This window comes from Cyrtonyx montezumae, unplaced genomic scaffold (genome assembly GCF_038088225.1).
Source record: "Cyrtonyx montezumae isolate F1298 unplaced genomic scaffold, pur_monq_1.0 scaffold_5, whole genome shotgun sequence".
Lineage (NCBI taxonomy): Eukaryota > Metazoa > Chordata > Aves > Galliformes > Odontophoridae > Cyrtonyx > Cyrtonyx montezumae.
Window position 1 is genome coordinate 9,299,700 of NW_027072056.1, and position 23,340 is coordinate 9,323,039.

At 34.3% G+C, this 23,340-nt stretch overlaps 2 protein-coding genes across 2 annotated transcripts in view; one reads left to right on the forward strand and one right to left on the reverse strand.

The window, feature by feature from the left end:
* Positions 1–23,340, forward strand: part of ZBTB38 (zinc finger and BTB domain containing 38) — a 308,794-nt gene that overhangs the window by 69,786 nt on the left and 215,668 nt on the right. The gene's annotated exons all lie outside the window — the stretch shown is intronic.
* DNER (delta/notch like EGF repeat containing) overlaps positions 1–23,340 on the reverse strand; it is a 105,983-nt gene that overhangs the window by 37,888 nt on the left and 44,755 nt on the right. Inside the window, exons 3-6 of the mRNA XM_065748565.1 lie at positions 19,764–19,858; positions 17,110–17,276; positions 6,028–6,173; positions 2–155 (exon numbers count right to left, since the gene is read on the reverse strand). Coding sequence (XP_065604637.1) covers positions 2–155; positions 6,028–6,173; positions 17,110–17,276; positions 19,764–19,858 — 562 coding nt within the window. The remainder of the gene's footprint in view (position 1; positions 156–6,027; positions 6,174–17,109; positions 17,277–19,763; positions 19,859–23,340) is intronic.

A 23,340-nucleotide genomic window follows, 5' to 3' on the forward strand; every position in this document is an offset into this window, starting at 1 on the left:
CCAGGCAGGCAGCTGCAGGTGAAATTGTTCCCATTGTGTTTCTGTGCTAGGTCGGTGCAGGTTGCGTTGTTCTGGCAGGGCTGGCTTTGACAAGCATCAAATTCCTCACAAAGGGAGCCCCAGTACTCATCCTCGCACTCACAGAAAAATGTTGCCTAAAAACAAGCAAAATCTGTACTCCACAATGAATTTTCAAAGGTTATATTTTCACTGAATACTCAACAAACAAAAATGTTTCCAGTGCTTTTCCATTTGAAACACAAATAGCTGACATAAATACATCAAATGCATGAAGTTACCCTTTAAAATACTAAGCATGCACCAGTTCTTCAGGTCAGATTTTAAATCATGCCAGGGAATCTCCATCTAGACATGGGTTAGATCCATAATGCCTAAATCAGTAGGTTTTTTTTCTTCCATTCCAGAAATTGTATTTTTATACCAGTATGATTACCAAGATTTGTAATGTACAGATTTGCCACAACAAAACCCTGCCACAAAGGTGTACCCCCTATGGGATGAGCAGGACTGGGGCTCAATTCAGGAGCCACAAACCACTCTGGTTCTACTAAAACAGGCCTCCTTCTGAATATATTAGGACCTTTTCCAAAACTTGCTACTTTTGCTGCTTAATAAAAGAGTAAGAATACTACACCTGTTAAAGTTAAAGTACTAAAATAACTGTTGTAGATACAGCGTGGCATTCAGCACTTTTCTTTAGCAATAAAACATAATTAAACTTTACACATATTTAAATTGCTAAGATTGCCAAGGATGTGCTAAAGGATGGAAGCAAAGAAAGCTCTCATCTGATGTATCCATTCGAATCAAATGCCTCCCTTCCTTTGTTCATCAAGCACTAGATGGCAGCCGCTCTCACTCATACGTTTCCCAGCCCCATCACTCAGACTCCATGCACACAGCTGTCCCAGGCAACGACGTTTTTAATTTTAAAATGAAGTTTATGTACTATAAATACAATCCCTGATATAAATTCATAGTCAAATGCATAAATAAATTGCATAGCCCATCTTCTCCTCACAATGAGAACTACTGAAAAACACCATGAACACTGTGCCATTCCATACCATTAATATTATGCCCAAGTAATCAAACAGAGAAGGATTAATTTACACACTGATTTTCAACTCCAGTTTTATGAAGTTTACATATTTTTCTGAAAAACCTTATTAATATCTTACAGGGTTTTTTTTACATCATTAAAGAAAATTTATGGTTGATGCACAGTTTCCACTGTTTGTCACTGGTTATAAACTTACCAGAGGCATAAAATAATTTTACTTTTTACCCTACAGAAAAAAGATGGTCAGGTCTGAATTGTGGAATAATCCCCCCCTATCAGAATAATGCTTTGGGCAGATGAAATCCCATATCCAGTAGTGTACAACTAAGAGCACAATAAAAATGGGAAACTGGTTAATTTTTTTTTTTTATAAACCACTTGAAATTTCACTTTATCTTCAGGTATATGGCCATTATCCATTGGGAATACATCTTAAGTATCACATATTTACTCTCTGAAATAAAGGTTCCCTCTACATTCATGTGGCCAAGGCTGGCTACCTTGGACATTTAGTCAGAATTAGACTAATACCTCCATATAAACAGTTAACATTCTAAGACTGCTGGGATCTTTACATCTACACAGATGCAGAAAAGAAATACAACAAGGACACTGTGCTAGTATTACTACAATCCTTGTACTATTCAATGAAATTTTAAAGCTTGAAATGAACATTAGAATAGAGCATCGGGAAAGATAAAAGCACTGTGCCTGAGTTCCTTGCCCTGTTTGAAGCAATCAGTCTTGAACTCATTTAAATGTGGTTGTGGTCCTTGTACGTGCACTGAAAATGAGAACAAGCTGTTCCACGTCTATCTAACACATGTTATCAAGAGATCAAAGATCCCATCAGCGTTAACACTGTCAAAACAGAGACACCATGTTTGTCTGGAAGGTTCAAATTCATAGTTGTTTTATGCTAGGTCTAGGAGTAAGTTGCTAAGTACAGCAGTACCTGAACGATCAATTGGAGAGAAGGAGAAGGTCTATACTGTCCACAGACACAGAATGATATGGCTCTGTCTGCACTAAAATCTTGTCTTGAAATAATAGGAGCTGATTATTACTTTGTAAGTTCTAACATATATAAACAAAGCAATTATGTCATTTCTTCAACTATATTAACAGAATAAGAAATTGGGGGGAAAAAAAATCAGACAATCTTGATAAGTATGATACAGGGATCAATTTACCACAAAACACAGTTATCAAAATGAATTTTGAAAGCAGCAAAAGAAAAGTGTTGTAACACTTCAAACTGAAATATCTAATGACAGAATAGTTCTGAGATGCAGACGTTATTCTGTATGTAAGATTAGATGTCATCATTTTTATTAGGCATGTCATCTTCACTTGTCCCAAATTACACCACTAATTTATTTTCTTGACAAGATGGCATATACCAGCAATGTGAGAAAAACTAACTCAGTGCTAGTATTAAAGTAAATATCTTGCTAGTATTAAAGTAAATATCTAAGAATTCCCTAACAGTCTACAGTTCATCTGTGCATTTTACTTCAGTCTTCAGACTGAAGAGAGACCATAAAAGCTCTTTTTTACTTTTCTCTGCTGTAGTAAAGCCACAAAAATGACCAGAATAAAATGAATGTCTGCTTTCTCTTGTCAAAAAAAGACTTTGAGCATTCATTGCAACCCTCACAGTGAGTTGTTTGAGCAAAACATTACTGTGTGATAAATACTTAATTTTGTATTTAGGAGTATATTGTACTTAGGAAACTAAGTTCATTACCAAGAGAAAACACCTTTAGGCATACAGGGAGCTGATGTTAATACAGACAAATAAAATCAAGCGGATCTGACTCCACGAACTTATAACCAATGAATGACACGGAAATCATCATTATTCAGTTCAATTCATTATTTCTCAGTGTAGACGGTAATTTTGGCATAAATACCAGTGGTTCTAACACTAGCAATAAAACCCCACATTTACACAAGACAGATGAAGTTACAGAATGGAGCAATTTCTGAAAGAAATCTCGGTATGTAACCAGAATTGTAGATCCCAAATCCAATGGATGTACACAGCTCACTTTAAAATCCTACACAGAATCAGAAATTCATAGCAAACTTCTCTCTGGATTATAACAGGATTTTGCTCTTCAATTCACAGCTAATTTGCCTGTGGACAACTTATTCTGGTGAAAGTTGAGTCAATAAATGTGAATTTGGTATTTACATGGGAATGGTACCAAGACCAGTATTATGTTTCTGAAACATTCAATGTCTAGCATTCTTGAATGTCTAGTACTCCAGAACGGCTAGAATGGCAGCAAAACAGAGGTACTAAGCTCAGACAAAGGGAGGAAAAGGCATCACTTCACCTCAAAGAACTTTGTTCAAAGTTGTGAATTTTATTTTCAACACCAAGAACAACTGAAAAAGAAATTGTCATTATGACCGTATAATTTTATGTCCACATTCTATAAAAAAACACCCAGCTCAGTAGAAGCTAAACTACTTAGCACCAAGAAATAAGTAGCCACAGCCATGACTTCCAGGTTAGACAAGAAGTCATTTGTTCCTAGTTCTATGCACCCCACAGATGGCAGTATGCCACTGAACTTATATTACTGCAGATTGTTAATTACATTTAAAGTTTCCATTATGTAAATGGGTTACTATATTCTCTTACATTAAACTAGATTTGGTATAAAACTATGAAGTACATGAAAAAACAAAGGCAATCATTAATCTTCTCAGCACTGGAAGCAAAATGACTACAGCCAGCTCAGTTCTGAGCATATTTACCACATTAGGCCTTTTGTGCATTCCTCTAAGAAGTCGCTTTGCATCCTGCAAAACTAGAATGCACAAACTGAATGAATTATAGATAAAAACAAACAGCAAATCACAAAGGGCATGTTGCAAACCTAAAGAAAATTAAAGTTTCTGTTCTGGATAAAGAAATGTAGAAGGTCTTGGGGGAAACAATCAGCAGTTGGTTGGTACATGGCAAGCATGTAATTTTGGCAGTTGTTTGCTTCATCATTAGGGAAACCATTAAGACATTTTATGATACATCTCCCCTAAGAAGACTTAAACAATGGTAAAAACATCCTGTTTAATGAAATATACACCTTCTATTTTTAACTACGTTGCTCACACTGGGCCTGATTCAGTTTCCCAGTTGAAATTCTATTACGCAACTAATACATTATGGGTAAGAAAAACTGTCAGATTTGAAAAATCACTATGGCTGAATAGACAACAACATTTTTATTATCCTTGGAGTAGAAGTCTGGTCATAAATAAACACTTGGAAACAGTGAGATTTTCTTCATTTGTTCAAGGCTTAGAAAATTCAGAAACTGCGACAGCAAAAATATATGTTTCTGCAGTTAAAATTTTATTAAAGAGATATTAAGAATCCTGCTAATTCAAGTTCTTTGACTACCACAAACTGGTAGATGCCTCTCTGGAAATAGACTTCAGTATGATTTCCATAACCCATAGATTCGGCTACTGTTTGTGTTACAAACACTACCTTAATACACTGTGCTTCTACTACTCTTCAAAAGTGTGAAAAGATAGGATTAATTTTAAATTTTCCTGTTTATTTTCCATGGATGGAAAAACGCTGTATGCACAACAGGAAGGTTAATTCATCACTAAAAGCTGTATAAAATTTTCAATGTCAGAATTAAAGGTACAGATGTACAGGTACTGAGTTCCCTATTCTCATGCCCCCCTTTGTTGCCCTGAAGCAAATTTGCCTTTCTTTTTAAAGATTATTTTAATTTATTAATAAGTTAAATTCCACATATTGGATATTTTTGAAACATAGTTGATTATTAAAAGCAGTATATGCATTTTCCTTAATAAAAATAGATTAATGCTTTTGCACAGATGCAGGAATTAATGTATGTTCTCTTCATGAGATATGGCTTGCAGTAAAATTAAGAAATTAGGGACATAAAAATGGAATAACAACATGAAAAACAGAAAATAAAACTATTTATCAAAGCCTTTAACTCTCAACATGACAAAAGATAGAAAAAGGGAAGACATTTTGATGCCATTATATATAGAGCATTTGAATGTATTATTTACATAAATCAAATTCAAAATGCTGAATTTCTAGAAAAATGATAGATACAGGAAAGCAGAAAAAATAAACTGAACCATGAAATAGGATGCTGAATGAACAAGTTATTTGGATATCAGTCACTGTGTTCACATTACCTTAAGCATTTTAAAATTTAATTTTTTAGAAATAAAGATGTTAAGCTGTTCCAGATGTTAGCATTGCCATGCACAGATAGGTTACTGCTGTAACTAAATTGTTGTTGTTACAAGTCAAAATGGCATTTTTCTATCAAACATGCTTATTGAGAATTTAAATCAGAAAACAATAGCAGATGAACTATTAGTGAATTCCCTAAACAAGCTAGATTTTCTGTGTTCACAGCAGTCTCACAGCTGTTAATATTTACTCAACAGTTACTATTGCTTTTATCTCCCAAATGAAAGTTATTAAAACCAAATATTAGCTGCACATCTTTGTGTTGCTTATTACTCTTATTTAAATCAACATGTATAGAAGGCAGCAGAGAATACAGCCTCTTGATCACAGAATGCCAGCCTGGTTTTGCCAAAGCAGTACACAGCATGGAAAGTTAACATATCTGATTCTATTTTTTTTGTTAGTAGATCACTCAAAAATATCATAGTAGTCAGTGGAATTGCTACTGTCATTTTAATCCCTCAATATAGTGATATTTCAGGGAAAGAACACAGGAGAAATTCCAAACATTGTCAAATTATTTCATAAATACACTATAATAAATTCTATGGTTTTTGAAGCCTACTGCACAGTAGCAAGGTGAGCACATACTCAGAGAACCAAGAATGACTCCCCTTGCATTTATATTGGCATGAAATTTCCAAATTACACGAGATCCTTGATAAGTTCATCTTACCTCATCTGGTTTCGTGATACATTTTCCTTTCCCTGAACACTGGAATTTATCTGATTGGCTTCCCGCAGGCATGCAGGTACTGACTTTCACTATCACAGTCAAGCGTAAAGCCACAATGCACTTAGTAACTGAATCATTCAAAAAACCTTTAAAAAAAAAAGAAAATTGAATTATTAATATATGAGAAAATTCCAAAAAAAATGTTAATACAAATTTATGCTCTTCTACTAGACAAACAAACATAATTGAATTGAATAAATCAACTGAGAACACGAATGTTTATATTTCATGTAACACAATATTGGATTAGAGTTGTAAACAGTCATCATAACAATTAACAAAAGAAAGGAAGGCTGGTGAAACACATTTACCTGCAGGGCTCTCGACTGCTTCCATTTCTTAGGTTTGTAATAATCAACCACTTTTGTCTGCTATCTTTTTGATAATTTATATACTTCCCTAAGATTTTAATGGCAAGGAATATTAAAATCAAACTCAGTGGAGGAAAACATTTATATAGATTTCAGCAGTTACTTCAGGTAGAGCTAAAAGCTCACCCAGATCATAAGCAGCACTACACTAGTAACAGATGGATAATCTCAGTGCTGCCTTTTGGATGCACTCTGCAAGGATGTACTCCATTTGATGGCATTCCTTTTAGTAATTGCAAAACAAGTTAAATCTGATGTCAGGTCTTATCATTCCATGATGTGATACTAGGTACTGTAATTGTATGGAACTGAAAAAAGAAAACATTGGCTGGAAGCTACTAGAACACACTGGAGCACAACTTCCTTACTACTCATACTTCTAATGGGAATATTTGAAAAATAAAATATCCTTAATTTTTTTTAAATATGACTACAAATGGATGCAGAAAGTATATGACACAATGTTGTTTTTTATTTTCTAACATTTTTCACTTTAAATTCTAAAATTCATTTATGGTATAAGCGGCTTCAAAGGAACTTTCAAGATACAATACAGCTACTTGCACTATAGACTGGAAGTTAAACAATATTTTGTCAACTACAAAAAATAGTACAATATAGTATTAATAAGGAACAGTACACCAGTGGCTCAGGAAACTGCTTGAACTTCAAGTAAAATCTCCTTCCAGAACAGCTGCTAACCATTACTTGCATTCTGCATATAAAAGTCTGAAGTGTGACTAATTATACAAATTCCAAAGAAAATCATATGGAAGAATTCCACTGTCTGTCCTTCAGTTTTAATTTTCACTTTTTAAAATGGTGCTTCCTTTGAAGAATAAGTTGTCTATACTAGAAACACTAAACCACATCTTTAAAGCAGAAAAATCTCATACCCAGTACAATCGTTATCAGCTTGAATACAACTTGCACGAGTCAGTTAAATATTCTATAAGAACAAATCAAAACTGTACAAGGGACAGTTATAAAAGTCTAATGGTCTGTTTTGCTCAGTAGAAATTACAGTAATCCACTGACCTCTTCTAAGAAAGTCAGTTTATTCTGGCCTCAGTAAACACCTCCTTCTTGCCCATCTGTTCTAAAATGCAGCCTGAATTATTTCCTTTAACAATTGAATGTGATTGTCATAGGCAGTCATGCAATTATATGTGAATGCTTGGAAGAATGCGGTATTTAGAAAATGTCTTTGGGTTCACATTTTCTTGTCTGAAGCAGATTGTTATGTATTCTTCAGGACAGTTCCCTAAAGGAATATCAAATCAACCTTCTTTCTACTTTGAGTGCTGTTACTATTTTGGTATCTAAATCCCTTAGGCAAATCGCTGAAGAAGCCATTATCCTCACTGGAATGCCACACGTTTTCCTGTAATTTCTAATTATCTCACCTAATTTCCAGAGACTGGAAAAATAAAAATACAGCCATACATTTTTTCTTCTATAGGAGCTGCATACAACTTTCTGAAATCCCTAGAAGTCTAGAAGAAGGTTGCCTAATCATCTAAATACAACTCCCTGCTTAACACAGGTTAATTAATTCCTTCTCCAGATCCTGTAACAGTGACTGAATTAGAGTAAGTTCTATTTTTGACTTCTAGGTAGGAGAATAATTTCAGAAGAATGCTTACAGCTCCTTTCATCTTAGGTCTGAAGAAGAAGATTACAGTTGTTTAGAGCAAATGGCAATTTTGTTTATTTTAACTTTACTGTTTTTCTAAAGCTGGTTAAAGCATAATGTCACCATAGTACTTTAAGTTGAAGAATTTTGGGTTGAGCTAATTACAGCACTAACATTGAAACAATTTTACTACATAATAAATCAGAATATGATGTGACAAGCCATTTAAGTTGCAGAGGAGGCATTTTCAAGCTTTGTGCACACAGTTGATAGTCTGAGAAATGCCTCATGATTTCATTGGCAGCATGCTTGGTAAAATACACTACTCACTCCATTCTGGTTGTTCAACAACTTAAGCCTAGTACAGCAAAGCACACAGGCTCCTATTTCTCTTATATAAAAAGGTAAGAATGAAAAATAAGGAATAAAGTTAAAAAAAAAAAAGATTACAATACTATTTATATTCAGGTGCTCTTAGAACTATCACATTGTGCCATTCAGATTGCCATTAGAACCTCTGTTCTAGTCACAACGTATGATTTCTTTACACTTGTATTTAGTCAAGACTATAGATTGAGTTAACATCCATATTTGCAAAAAAGATAGGAAGTGACTACTTGGTTTGAGTTATCTTTACACTTGTGCTATCACTGTACTATGAAGACAAACACATTCTTTTGAGATGTAAGCAAATAAATAGTATAGTTTAACTATACAAATAAATTTCCCTCTCTTACAGCACTGTTGTTGTTTGTAAATCAAATTGTAGTTACTTATCTAGTAAATATAAGAGAGCTCAACCCTTCGAATGTGTGTTCAACTTTCAAAGACTCAAAAAAAAAAAAAAAAGAAGCATATCAAGCATATAACCAAACCACCATTTGTGAAAATTTATCATTACACATTTAAATAATGGAAGCATCATTTTGATTTGCAAATAGCCATCATCTTTTCCATGAGCCTCATGGTCAGCTCATTAAGCTATTATTACCCTCAGAGACTTGACACTAATACTGTTGTACTGAATCTGAAAAAATGGGTCAGGAATCCTTTCCTCTTTTGTATTAGGATTGTTATCATACATAAGCAGAGAACAAGTGAGAAACAGGTAGACAATGACATAATCTTTGATGCAGTACTTCTGGGACATCAGTATACCATAGGATGCTTGTACAGAACATCTGAGATCATTCTCTAAGGATACTGCTAAGTAACATAGCATCTAGGGACTCAAACATACAGCTGCGATAACAGAACTGCTACTCTGCCCATAAATACTGCTATTTATAAGTGATACAATTAATCAAAGCTCCCAATGTCTATACAATTCAGTATGCTTAATGTGTTTTTTCACAAAAGCCTTGGTCAGATACTGATTTTGAAAGTATCGTATCTCATTCCATTGGGATAAATAAGGTTTGGAGAGAATCAAAGATGCATTTCAGATACTTTTTATTTTTTTTCCCAAATGTCATATGAAACAGAAATTTTAAAAGTACTTCTTTTATTGATAAGGGAATGCAAAACTCATTGCTCCCCCTCAGCCCCTCACACCAGTTAATATCACAGTCACACACTGTTTGAAAATGCTTTCTTCCTTCACTACAAACACTGAAATACATCCTAGACTCTGAAAATCAAACATATACTCTGTTCGCAGACAATGACCATTATAATGATAGTGACAAGCATGGTGCTGGTCAGGTTATATTCTGAGCACATTCTTCTGCACAGCCATAGGAAGCAGATTTACAAAGAGAGGCATACATACATAACAGAAAGCAAAATTTAGGTATCAGAAAATTATTACCTAAACTTTGGGAATAAATAGCACACAACCTGACTTTCAAGTTGGAGATGAGTTTTGCAGGACTGAAAGTCAAAATATATTTAACTGAGCAAATCAGTTAGATATGCATAGCATATGAAAATCCCTAAATACTATACAACAAACAGCAATTTCAAAATGTCACTGTTGGTAAACAATTACTCAACTTAATAGCTAGACTGGACTAAAACCCACAATGGGATTACAAATAATTGGCTAACAAGAGTACATGTAGGAAAGCACTTGCATACAGCTTATTAAAGAGATGTGACAGTAGCTTAGAGTGTGACCTACCATGGCTTCAAGGACTCTGCTACTTACTGTCCAAGATAATGGAGAAAGCACAGGGGAGGGTGACAAGGCTGATCTACTGATAGATTTCTTATATCGCATTTTCCCCACTGTGCTTATTTATCAGTATCCCTGAAGTGCTGCTAAGCTGGCAGTGGACTATTCTGGGCACAAATGCAGACCACCGGAATTTCTGATACCACACTCTGCAGAAGCAGTAAGAGTGATGGATTGCAAATTACATCGCTGGGACTGTGGGAAGTGCAGCTGAGGTAGATGTGTGTGGGTGGCAAGGTTAGCTAGGAGATATCTGTAGTGACTGACTCAACTTAAAAACATTAGAGTGGCTACTCCATACTTAAGTGCACTGTGCCATATGTTACACTACTAACTCAATACCTCAAAGCATGTCACAAGTTTTATTAAAATATGCTTCGCTTCTTTTAAATTATACATTTGTATCTTCATTTTACAGATCAGGTTAGGTAATCCATCTGAGATCTTGCAGTGCAAAGAATTGCATGATCAACTGAATGCAAATATCTCCACAGTGAACTGATCATAGGATTTGTGACCTAAAGAGCAAAATTTATTTAGATGTTAGTTTAAAACATAACATAATGTGTATAGATATATAAAGGAGAATAATCAAATGTTTAAACCCATATTAGTTTTAGACGAGGCACAGAGCAGGGAAGGATATTGATTTCTGTTACATGTATAAAATTATCCTTTTTGTATAGCATAACAGCTTTTCCAGGAAGTACTTTAGTTCAGCCAGATGCTTAGCTTTTTCTCTTATAAGGCCATCTTTTGAAAAAGTCTTTGAAATTAGCCATCATCAATCCATTTGTGCTGTTCCCATTACTGCTACTGCCCTTGTTTATCAAAAGGCCATTCTCTGTCAGGTTAGCTCTTATGCCCAGACCCCCAGGGAAATGTTCACAGCTAAGCACAGCACTCAGTACTGCCTGCAAAAGGGCCTTTCCAGGCAAATTGCAAGCATGAAAATGAAAATCCCATTAACTGGAGCAGTTGTCTTCAAATTCCCCCACTGGCAATGCTGACTTGCATGCACATAACCAGTGCAGGTTGCTACACAGCACTGAGCATCACAGAGATGTGAACACTCCAACGGAGGCACGTGCAGAGCAATGCAAAATGATTTAATTTAGTTCAGAGTGGAGGAAGGTTAAGTCAAGTGACTGCACATGCACCACAGGCTAGGAGCTCAAAGAGATGCTCAGCTGACACATGGTGACTTGTTAAAACGGGAGTCATGTCACTGCATAGCTTTCAGTGAATTCAATTCACACATCTCCTAATATGAAATAAATCTGCTCCATTTCAATTTGCTTAAGTAAGTAAATGCAGCAAACTGCTTTCCCTTGATGGAAAGATGTTTTAAACATGTATATCACAAAAAGCTCCATCTGTAAGGTCAGAATTAAAATTTACCACCTAAACTGAAACTCGGGCCAGACAAAGAGACCTGAAAAACTTAAGACTTTTTTTCAAAATATGCCTGCAGATTATTTATTTTAATAAATTATTTTGTACATTCAATTTCCTTCTGGCCACCTGGTATACCTGCAGCTCACATTAGTGGTAACCATTTGTTAATGTATGATGAGATGCTGCAAGGAGATTGACAAAATGAACTAGAGGGCATCAAGAGAGCAAATAATTGCAGTGCAAAAAGGGCTCATTTTTTGCTCAGGGTAAATATATTAGAGATGGAACTTTACTGCATTAGAGAGGAAGGACAGCATTTTGGTTTACAAAGCACGGTCATTTCTGAACATATGTACATGTGGATCCCACACGTTTTAAAATGCATCAGATAACTTCTGCTTGAGGATACAAGCATTAATTTTCCTCTCTAAGAAAGCTTTTAAAAAGTGATGATGTATTTAGGCAAGCAGTCTTATCGCTGCTGTCATTTGAAACATCAGTGCTCTTCATCACACCAAAAGGATGCTAAAGGATTCATTTTCCAGTGAGTTTGAGCAGCGACAAATTATAAAACACTTTGTATCAATAGTTTAAGACAGTTGGTTAAATTGTATTGATCCAAAAGGCTTGGCACCTTGCAGAAAAGCAGATTACACACCAGTTTTCTTCTCAGCAATGAAAATAAGAAACTAAAATAAGCATAATTGAAATTTTTGCTGGATAATTTATTGCTTCCTTTTCATATTAAAAGCTAAATCTTCTGCCTTATTATCCATAGCTTTTTATTGGAGAAGTAGCAATTTTGCTAATAAAATTCTTCCTCATTTTATAAACAATTAAATGAAAGCTAACTTAGCAATACCCTGTGGAAGAGAGTTGCTTTTAAGCTGCATCACTGATGGGCTTAGTAAACAAAAGTCGTACAACAAATCAAACATCAAATCAAATCAAGCTATTCACGAGATTTTTTGGTTTTGTTGCTGTTAATTATTTAAACAACACTGTTTCACAAAGTTTTCTAGTGTTATACTTCTGGGGACACAGGGGCTAAATACAAACACCATCTGTCTGACTTTGCTTTGCTTTTCCAAAGCACATCCCATCACTGTAGTTCAGCACCAGGCACATTAAGGTAGAAAAGCAGTCCTTTCAACATCGTAACACAGAAGCTGATGAGAAGCAATCTTTGTCACCACTGATAGTATCATAATAACCATGAACACGTAGACACTTGCTTATTGTATGTCACTGCAGGTATACCTCTACCAGCCTACAGATAAACTGGAAGCTGTGTGAAACTCCAGCAGACACCTGTGGACGTGAGGCTTTCACTGTCTTTAGTAATGGAGTACAGAAGTGCTCCCTTAACAGGAAGCAAGTGAACCTGCTGCCAGAGTAAATTAACAGACTGTGTAAGAAACAGATGGCATACGGTGACTGTAAAATTTCTAAATATCTCAGCATCAAAAGAATAAAGATGTTAATGCTTTTATTGTGTTGTTTCTGCTTTTGCCACAGTCTGGCTAGCAGATTGTAGTTCCGGAATAATGGTTCTAGTTTCCAATTAGAGGGTGATAGCATGTTTGGATAAATAAGATGCATATAACGAATTATAGAATATTTGTGACAGAGTTGTTGCAGAACCTGAAAACGTCCTTCAGCACCCTTAAAAAGGTCTTTTCTACTTTTTAAATGCATTATTTTCTCAAGAGAGATATTATACTGCCAGATTAGTAAGTCCTATGCACTTACAACAAACATGAATAAAAGTTACACATGTTCCTGTAGGTGTTCCAGATGTGGTGCATTATTTCCTATAAGAGAAAACAGCATTTTTTGGGGTGTATTAGCTCTCACCCAAACATACAGCAAGCTGCACTTACAACTTGTTGTAATCTACTCATATCCATCAGAACTTCAGTCTGATATCTCATCTCATTTTTTCAGACTTGTAAAAATGCATTTAATCTTATTTCCACTTGGTTTTTTGCATTAATTTCCAAAATTGAAAGGTGTGCAACTGTACTGCGGCAAAGTTTTACAACTAGTTGTTTTCTTATATTCTAGTACAAAGAGATTGAATTAAAGGAAATAACGATGGGGTGTTTTGTATATATGATAACAGTTTATCAGGAATAGCTCATTAACTTCAAAGAACAGTGGGACAAATAGTGTGAAGCTGTAACTTCACGGATATGAAAGGCAGACTTTCCATGATCTACCACACTTACGTTTCAATCCCTTTGTCTTATTTAAACACCTCTTATTTAAAAGGATGATCAATTCCCTCTTCTTTCATTTCCTAACTACTTTTTTTTTTTTTTTTTTTGCAAATTTCAACATCATTCCCAGCATTCCACTTTAAAGAGTAGATACTTGGGCTGCAGATATTAAAAAATCTGATATCCAGACAATACAAAATGTCTTTAATGACATGTTTGTTTGTTTGTTTTCTTTTTCTTTAAGTCCTGAAGTCAAGGGAAAAAAAAATTAGTTCTCACAGCATCAAATTAAGCATTTTTCTTGCAAACATTTGGGCAGAGGTAACAGTTTAACTGATCTTTACTACAGGTTTTTTTTTATAGAAATAGAAAAGGTTGCTTGTTTTTTTGTTGGTGGTGGTGGTGGTGGTTTTTCACTCTGCCTGATCAGAACATTTTTAATAAAACAAGAAACATTTTTAGATCAACAAATCAGTACATTATTTCCAACATATGACTCTTTTCAATCTTGTCTAAACTGCTTTTATGCTGTTTTTTATAATCAGTCACCTTAGGGCACAACAAATAATATTTCTAAAAATGTTTTATCTTTGACATAAACATCATATCAAGAAAGATTTGGAAGAGATAGCTGAAGAGTAAAACCGAATAGCAAAGTTGGAGGCAACCCATGGAGAAGTGACTGCATTAATGTAAGCAAGAGATGAAAATGTTACACTACAGTCAGACCTTGCTATTTTTTCTTTTACAATTCTGATTAACTTTTTTTTTTTAAAGGTCAGAGAAAACTGCATTGTACAGAATTTGCCAGTTCGTAGAGTTGAGTCCCTAAATAAAAAATCATTTGGACAGAAAAAGTTTGACAAAAGAAGTATGTAGAAAAAAACTTCATGAAAGCATTGCTATGCTTGTAGCATCCCACAGTATCTTGAGGCCCCTGCAATTTTCTTAAGTATCATCAACAAAAGCACATGCTGAATTACTCATGTTTTCTGTGCATTTGTTTTATAAAATCACCCATTTTATAAGACATTTTTACATATCAGATTTACATATCAGAAGAGAACTTTATTAGATGAGAATTAGTGATGGAAAGGAGGCAGAATATTTCTATACAATTATGAAGAATATCCATAGGATAGCATTTTCTCTTTTCTACAATAAATATTGATAGGCCACACTTTTAAAATAAAAAATATATATTATTTTATGTCATTAACACTTTTGTATTCCATTCTTTTACTGCTCAAGTGCTTTAATAAAAGGAAATTACTGGGGGAAAATTATAAGTAAACTAAGGCCACACAAAATAATCTAGTCCAGAAAACTGATGTGTTATCTCACTATATCTTTGCATTATGGAAGGGAGTTGCAACATTTCAGAATTAAAAGACAGATATGCAGACAAAATGCTTCATTTTCATTTTCTATAAAGAGCCTTATAGGCAATTCATCCATTCACAAAAATAAATTTAAATAAGATTTATAAAAATTCAAATGCAGTATGTCTGCATTTATCTTTACTAAGCATTCAGATGCACCAATTCATGAATGTATCACAGCTAGAGGAGACTCCCTGCTGTTCTGCATACGCACTTATGATTCACGTTCTTTATATAAGTTAAAAATCACCACAATGACTGGAAAAATCTACAAGAATATCAGAAGCAAAATTTAAGAAATAAAAAAAGTAGGTGGAAGTAAAATAAGAGGCCTCAGAAAACTTGTACTACCTGAGATAAAAATGTTCTTGCTTACAAACTGAATCTGGTTTTATATCCATGAAGGAAAAAGTGTTTTTTTAATCAGCATACAGTAAACAATTCCAAGTAAGAACCCTCATGACAAAAGGACACCTACACAAGGGAAAGGAGGACAAGACAAACTGTATGAAAGAGTAAGAGAATATTCCTTTTAGGTGTCTAAATCAATAGATTACATTGTATAGACCAGGGAAACTTGCACAGAGCATCTTGGGCCCTCTATCTGCCAGATGATTGACTAAGATAGATGATCAGCTACATGGCTCTGTGAGGGCAGGAAAGTCACAGTGAATCCCATCTTCAGCAAGTTTTTACTTATTTTTACCATACATCAACAATCACAAAGCATAAGCATTTTTTTTCCCTAAGGAAGGCAAACAAACAGAGATTTTTAATGCTGATAAATTCAAAATTAAACCATAAAAAAAAAAAAGCTAAAATTAAAATATCTTTGAAAGAAATAACAATAAAAATATAAAGAACTAGAAAATTATTTGAAGGAAAAAAAACTATTACTAAAATAAACCACTGCTGTTGGGAATTAAATGATTACAGTAACAATTCTCATGCAATATCTTCGGTAAGGGAAAACTCAAAAATCACAACACACACTACTGCGTTTGGGTTTCTCTCTGCATTGGATATATGCTTAAAATTTAGCCCAGTATTTCTGCATCAGGATGCTTTTCATTTTACATTTGCTAGCATAGGAAGTTAATTTTAAGATGTAAAGAATTTCAAGATCAAAATAAATGCTGTTATTGCAATCATTTTGGTTTCATGGCATTGGTGCAATAAACCATACACCCAGAAAAATCAACTTAATTAGGTCCATTATGTCTAGCATAAAGAATGCATTGAAATCAATATTATTTGCCATACACTTAAAAACAACATACCAGCCTATTTTCATTCTGACCCTTCCACAGAGGTACTTGCCATTTAACTGCCCAATAATACATACGGTACGTTTAAGGTCTAATGTTTCCAAATACTAAACTTAAAAGGCTAAAAGTGGTGCAAACAAATGCAGTCAGAAGACTAGATCACATACTGTATTTTTTACTGTGTAAAGGCTTAAGCTTCCTCACAATGCTTCTCATGACACAGTATCTGAGAGAGACTTAACTTGAACATTTGAATTTATTTACTTCAGCATTTACAAAAAACTCTACAGATGATTATAACAGAACATCCAAAATATATTATGTCATGGGAAACTGGCAGGCAAATGTCACCACCTACATTTAAACTGAACTGTGCTTCATGTGTAGGAATTTAGTGCAACTCCTGTCTTCTCTGAATGAATTAACATCTAAAACATTGTCTCACCATCAAGTCTGAATTTTTCAGCAGTACATAAAGTAAGAGAATTACCTCTTTGCTTCTCTAAATGTTGGATAAGGTACCAAATGTCACCAAAAAGTGAGAAACAGAAAGTCAGCTTATTACTCACCGATAAAGTAGTTGTTTCCTAATGCAAGCATTTCTTCAGAAAGTACAAGTCCACCCAGTGCCTGGAGGAGCGTGACGCTTCTGCCATCAATAAGTGAACACTGCTTAAATCCAGCAGTTGTCACCTTCCATAGCAGGATAAGGGAAGCGGTAGCATCTTGTCTTATTCTAAGAAAATAAATGACAAGAATATTTACATGAAGGGAAACTGATCTTGTAAGAAAGTACATCAGAACAAAAGCTTATTATCAGAGAAGGAGAACTTAAATACAATGAATATAGAATCAGGAAAAGGTCTTTAGATTTTCATCACTTCCACAAAATTAAAAATAATTTGAACAGTAACATCTGTAAAATGGTATACATGAAAGCAGATTTAATCTTACAGAGGCTCAGTTTCTCATACTGAAGGACACAAACTTAGTGCCCAATAACAGTTTTATATAGAACGCTACCTAACAGTAGCCTTTTTGTATTTACTATTATTTATTTATTTATTTATTTATTAAGTATAACCTCCAGTCTACAGCTAGAATCCTATCATTTTCTGCAGCTGAAACACATCCAGCCTTATCTACTGAAAAACATTCTATGTTCATTCAATACGGGGCATGCCGGTAGAAATCCTCTTTCATTTGCTATACCAGATCGAAGGCTCAGAACAGTTTATTCTTGTAAATCAAATGAGTCGTGTAACACTCTCAAGGTCACTGAGTCCACAGTGCCATTCTGAATATTGACAGGTTGGATAAACATATACAGCTGTTTATGTGCTGTCAGATCCACTAGGGAGCACTATATCTATATTGGTGTTGCTTTACTCTTAGGATATTTTTTCCACTGATTTCAACAAAGAAAAAATAAAAATCTGCAATATTTCTGTCAAGTTCCCAAAAATTTGCATTAACTTCACCTAAATGGATCACCACTGAGTACGACCAATCCTTCAGAAATTCAGTCATAACTCATAATCATCCCACTGCTGAAATACTGCTAATTCTCTCTTGCTGAAAAGAAGCCCCCGAATCCCAAGAGTGGATGGTCTGTTGCACTATTTCCTCTGTTAAAATTGTTTCAATTCTACAAAAGTACAGATTGATGTCACCCTTGAGGGTTTTGGGTTTTTTTTTATATTATATTTTTATAAAATATATTATATGCATCCATTGTTTTATTTATTTTCAAGAAATGTTAAGTTTTCTCATTATATTTGACATGAGTTGATAAAATACAATGACCACGCCAGATAAGTAAATTTTTGACAGTATTTTGGGTCAACTTTAACATTAAACCCCATCACTACTCCCAGAGCTGAATGTTTCTCATTTTTTCATTAACAATTTCTGTTAATACAACAGCTACCATTTAGGTCACCCATAACAGTCAAAAGAAAAGAAAATTGGTGAACAGAAATTTTTTGTTATTTATATAATCAGCCATTTAACCAGAAATATTATTTAGGTCTTTAACAAAGGAAATACAATGGAATGAAGATAGATATCAATTCACATTAATCTGTCAAAATAAAACATTACTAAATGTAGACAGTATAAAAATTACCAAAACCAACCCTAAGTACTTCACAAACTCATTTATAATGAGGGCATTCCATTGTGGGTCTTAAATAGAGCCACAGAATTTACAAACTTCAGCTTATTCTTGATCTAAAAAAATAAAAAATAAAAAAACACATTCACAGATCTCTTTCCTGCTTAAGCTTCTCATGAATGAGAATGATTCAAAGTCCTGTGGGAAGCGTAGGACAGCTCCCACGTTTAACAGTTACTGCTCCAAACTGTCTGCAGCTTGTCTGCTTGAAGCAGTTTGTTTTTTTCCAGTGAGCGTGGCCTTTTTTAACTGAAAGCTGGCATTCTGAAAGATAAGATGACAGTATGAGAGAAGTAGGCTATTTTGGGAAAATCTGAGCCTAAAATTGCAGTAAAGCTGTGAGCCAGAGAAGAACTGTGTTGGCAGATTTTTATTTGAAATAAAGTTTTCAATAGAAAATACCTCATCCCAGCTGACAGAATCAGATCTTTCTAGGAAGTCAGGTTCTGTTAATTAAAAGCTACAAAGCAAGCATTTTATTGAAAAAGCATGAGTTTGAAAGTATTTAACAGAATAAATTCCTATTTTTGAAAAATGTGGTTTGTAACACATTCACATCAAAGATTTCAGCTGACTGACAATACCCAAAGCGATATTCCAGAAATTAAATATGAATATAAAGCATAAAATAAGTGCAGTTATTTAATCAATAACTACTTTACACCAAGTGCATCTTCAGATTAAACAAAAAAAACTGTTCACTGAATGAAGGAGAAAGGAAATACCACATCTTCTCAAAACTGACATCTTCTGAATGTTCACCCTAATTCCTAATTCAGACGGCCCAGAGATGATTTACATGCTTACATCTTCTGAAATGTTAAATATGTGGGAGAATTTACACAAAGCAAAGAGCTGTGATAGCAGCGCTAGGTCCTGAAGGCTGTCTGAAGTTCTTTCATGTACTTTTAACCATTTGACAAATCTGAGTACCTGAAAAAGAGTTTTCTAAAATACCCTGGCAAAGTAAAAGGAAAACGTTTCTATATTCCATAAGATACCAATCTATACCATCTATATTCCATAAGATCCAAAAAATATTTTTACTTTATTGATGTATTCTGTGGAACTTCAAAGGAGACAAGACGGCCTCCAGCAGAGGTATTGGAACTGGCATTTCCACAAGCCACATCTGGAAGTATCTGAAAATAAAAATAGTTTCATTTAATACTGGAGCACAAAATATGACCAAAGAAAATATGACAGATTTTTTAAGTAGCACTAATAATACAGCAATCATCTTTTAATGACGGACCAAAACATTTACTAAGGTCTTTATGCTACCATTAATATGAAAATTCATATGAACATCATTTTCACTCTAACAAAATCTTTCCGCACATGAGCATGGACTTCTAAAGGTATCTTCCTTTAAAAGTGACCATATACTTTGAAAAAGATGAATGGGCGTCTACTGTTGTAAATTACTAACTAAAGCTCTAACATTTGCCACTTCCATAACAGATTGCATCACTAACAGAAGATTTTTGAGGATTTATAACAGCAGACACTGATACTGTCTTTCTACTATATTGAAATGTGTTGGGTTACCAAGTCTCTGATAACCAGTTGATATGGAAATCATGAACTAGATCAAAACACTATACAGAATGCCATACAATGCTAAGAATCATAGAATGGCTTGGGATAGAAGGGACCTTAACAGTAATCTAGTTCCAATCTCACTATCATGGGCTGGCTGCCCCCAACAGATCAGACTGCCCAGGGCTTCATCCAACCTAACTTTGAACATTTCCAGTAACAGGGCATCCATAATCTCTCTGGGCATCCTCACACCCTCTGAATAAGGAATTTCTTCATAATGTCTAATTTTATCTCCCCTCTTTTAGTTTAAAATCATTCCCCCTTGTCCTACCACTATTAGATCATGTAAGAAGTCAGTCTCTCCTCTTTATAAGATCCCTTTAAGTACTCGAGGCTGCAAAGAGGTCTCCTTGCAGCCTTCTCCAGACTGAACAAGACCATCTCCCTCAGTCTGTTTTCAAAGGAGAGGTGGCCTCCTCTGGACTCGCTCCAATAGATCCACATTATGTACAATAACAATTATTTAGAGTCCTATGAAAGCCATTTTCAATGACATCTTCATTTCATATGAGTAATAATTTATATGGCTTTTTTTTTTCTATCGCTTACATTAACATTATCTGTAGTTTTAATTAAGTAGTTTTCAGGTATCTTCATGAGCTTACCTACAAAATATCACTCTACTGAAAAAAAAAATCCATCAATGTCACCTTAAAATTAAGGTTCAGCAAATTTTGCAATCTTATTTTCTCAGCCATCTGGAATGCGTGTGCAACCTTTTTGCATTAGCCTTGCTGACAAAGTGAAAACTGACACCTGACACACTTCCATGAATTAATCATCCATTACTGAAAAATCAGAATCTTGTTTCTAATTTTATTTATAATTCACATGTTAAATGCTACCATGGAATATCTGTGAAAACACGAAAAACAGAAGTCCAGAATATGATGCAAGTAGTAACTGTTAAGGGACTCAGAGTTGACCTGAAGAAAAATCCTCAATATTCACATCTCCCCAGAAATGTACAGATCACTTGACTTATTCCTTCATTGCTGAATTCCCTTGCACATATAATATGCATGAAATTATTATGAAAACAAACATGTAGCTTATGAAAAAAATAATATTAGATGCAATCTTTATTTTTTAAAGAAATTCATCAATAAGATTAAAATTTCTGAGTCTTGGAAGTCAGAATTATTGAGCTAACATTCAAAGCTTGATGGAATTAAAATGAGATTGAGCTAACACTTATATATTTGCACAAATTAGTAATTTCTTTTCTTTGAGAATTTCTATGTCTACTGAAACAAAGAAAAAAAAAAGTCATTATTCTCATGGCCCTATAGTGCATCTAACAACATACTCAGTGTTAGAATATACTTTCAGAATGTCTTGTATCTATTACCTTAGATATCCAGCAGGAAAAAACATAATTTAAGCATTTCATTTACCTTACTATTCTATGTAAGCCTGTTCTATGTATAAGCCTGGAAGTATACATGTCTTCAAAACATAAATTAAGAAGAAAAAAAACTCATCAAGCAAGAGTGGCTGCGTAACATGAGCAATTAACCCTGTGAAAATGGGAATGGTTTGTAAAGCAATCAACATTAAGGACTGTTCAGCATAAAAAGCACAAGCAGGAAATATTCTTTGGTAACCAAGAAAGAAAAAGTAGAATGCACGTTTGACTCCTCTGATAGGATGATTTGTAATGTTTGATCTCCTTCTCCAAGAAGGAACATCATTTATAACTGACCCTTATTTCATGCACTAAGAATCCCCTAAAATATTCACCTAAACCAGTAGGACGCAAAATAACAGAATTTTACAGCAGTTGAAATTTCACTTGTTTCTATTTTAAAAATGGTACTTGCATCAGACAAAACATACAAGAAGGAATAGCAGCTTCCATTAGAAACAGAATGGTGCCAGCAGTATCCTATTTGAGACAAATACTACAGAGACAAAAATGACAGCTTTGACATCTGATTTAGCAAATAAATCACACAGCTTTTCCACAGATCTGGGAAACTTGTATAAAGATTTTTAAGCATGTCTCTTTCCTTCCTTAAGAGAGCTCCCTAAAAATTGAAAGACTGAAAAATGAGGGCAAAAAAGACAGGTACATTACAATAACACAAGGCAGAGAGAAGATGAAAACAACCTGTGGGTCTCACTCTAGGAAAGAAGAAAAAAATAGTAGTAAATTTAAAACAGAACTCTGGAAAATATAATGAAATGATTTTCAGAATGTAAAATAGAGAGTGCGTGACAAATTCTGCCTTACTATTCTAATTGCTCTTTAAATTAAGAAGTGAGATGGATAAAGTAAAAAACACAGACCACTTAAAGTCATTTAAAAATAACCTCTGGAAAAAAAATTAAAAAATCATACGATGATAATGAGATCAAACTTTTCCAAAATTTCCCTGCTGCATTCAGTAGTACAGAACCTTTAAGCCAGCAAGGAAGTTCCTCAGGGAACAGACTATAGGTACAGTACAAATGATGCAGCTATTTTAAAAATAGTTGCTAAAGAAAACAAAATCTTCATGCACCTGCCAGAGCCTGAGGCATGCTTAGGAGCTGCTTACAAAGATAATCTCGTACATCAGCACAGAATATTCTGAAGAGTTTATACTCCTCGACATACTATTTAGAGTTTGTATTTTTTGAATTGTTGATACGAATACAGTATTTCTCTTATATTCTATAAGTCTGCATCTAAATCACATTATTGGTGCATTATTTTTAAACAGAGATCATAATATACAAAATTTACATTTCTGTTTCAAAGATTTTAACAGCATTAACATCTTGAGCCTTCAGAGAATCATTTGAGAAAATAAGACTGAAGTGTCCAGAAGAGGACCTGTTCCTACAACTTCTAGATGGACTTCAAAAAAACAGCAGTAACCAGCAGCATTGCACTTCATGTCCATTTGTTTGATATCTTAACTTTTCAAGTTTAAAGGGTTGCAACAATATTTCACTTCTTGTGAAACACTCCATACTTCCAACCTCAGTAATTCTACAAAAGTAGTACTTAAAAGGAAAAAAATAATAAGGA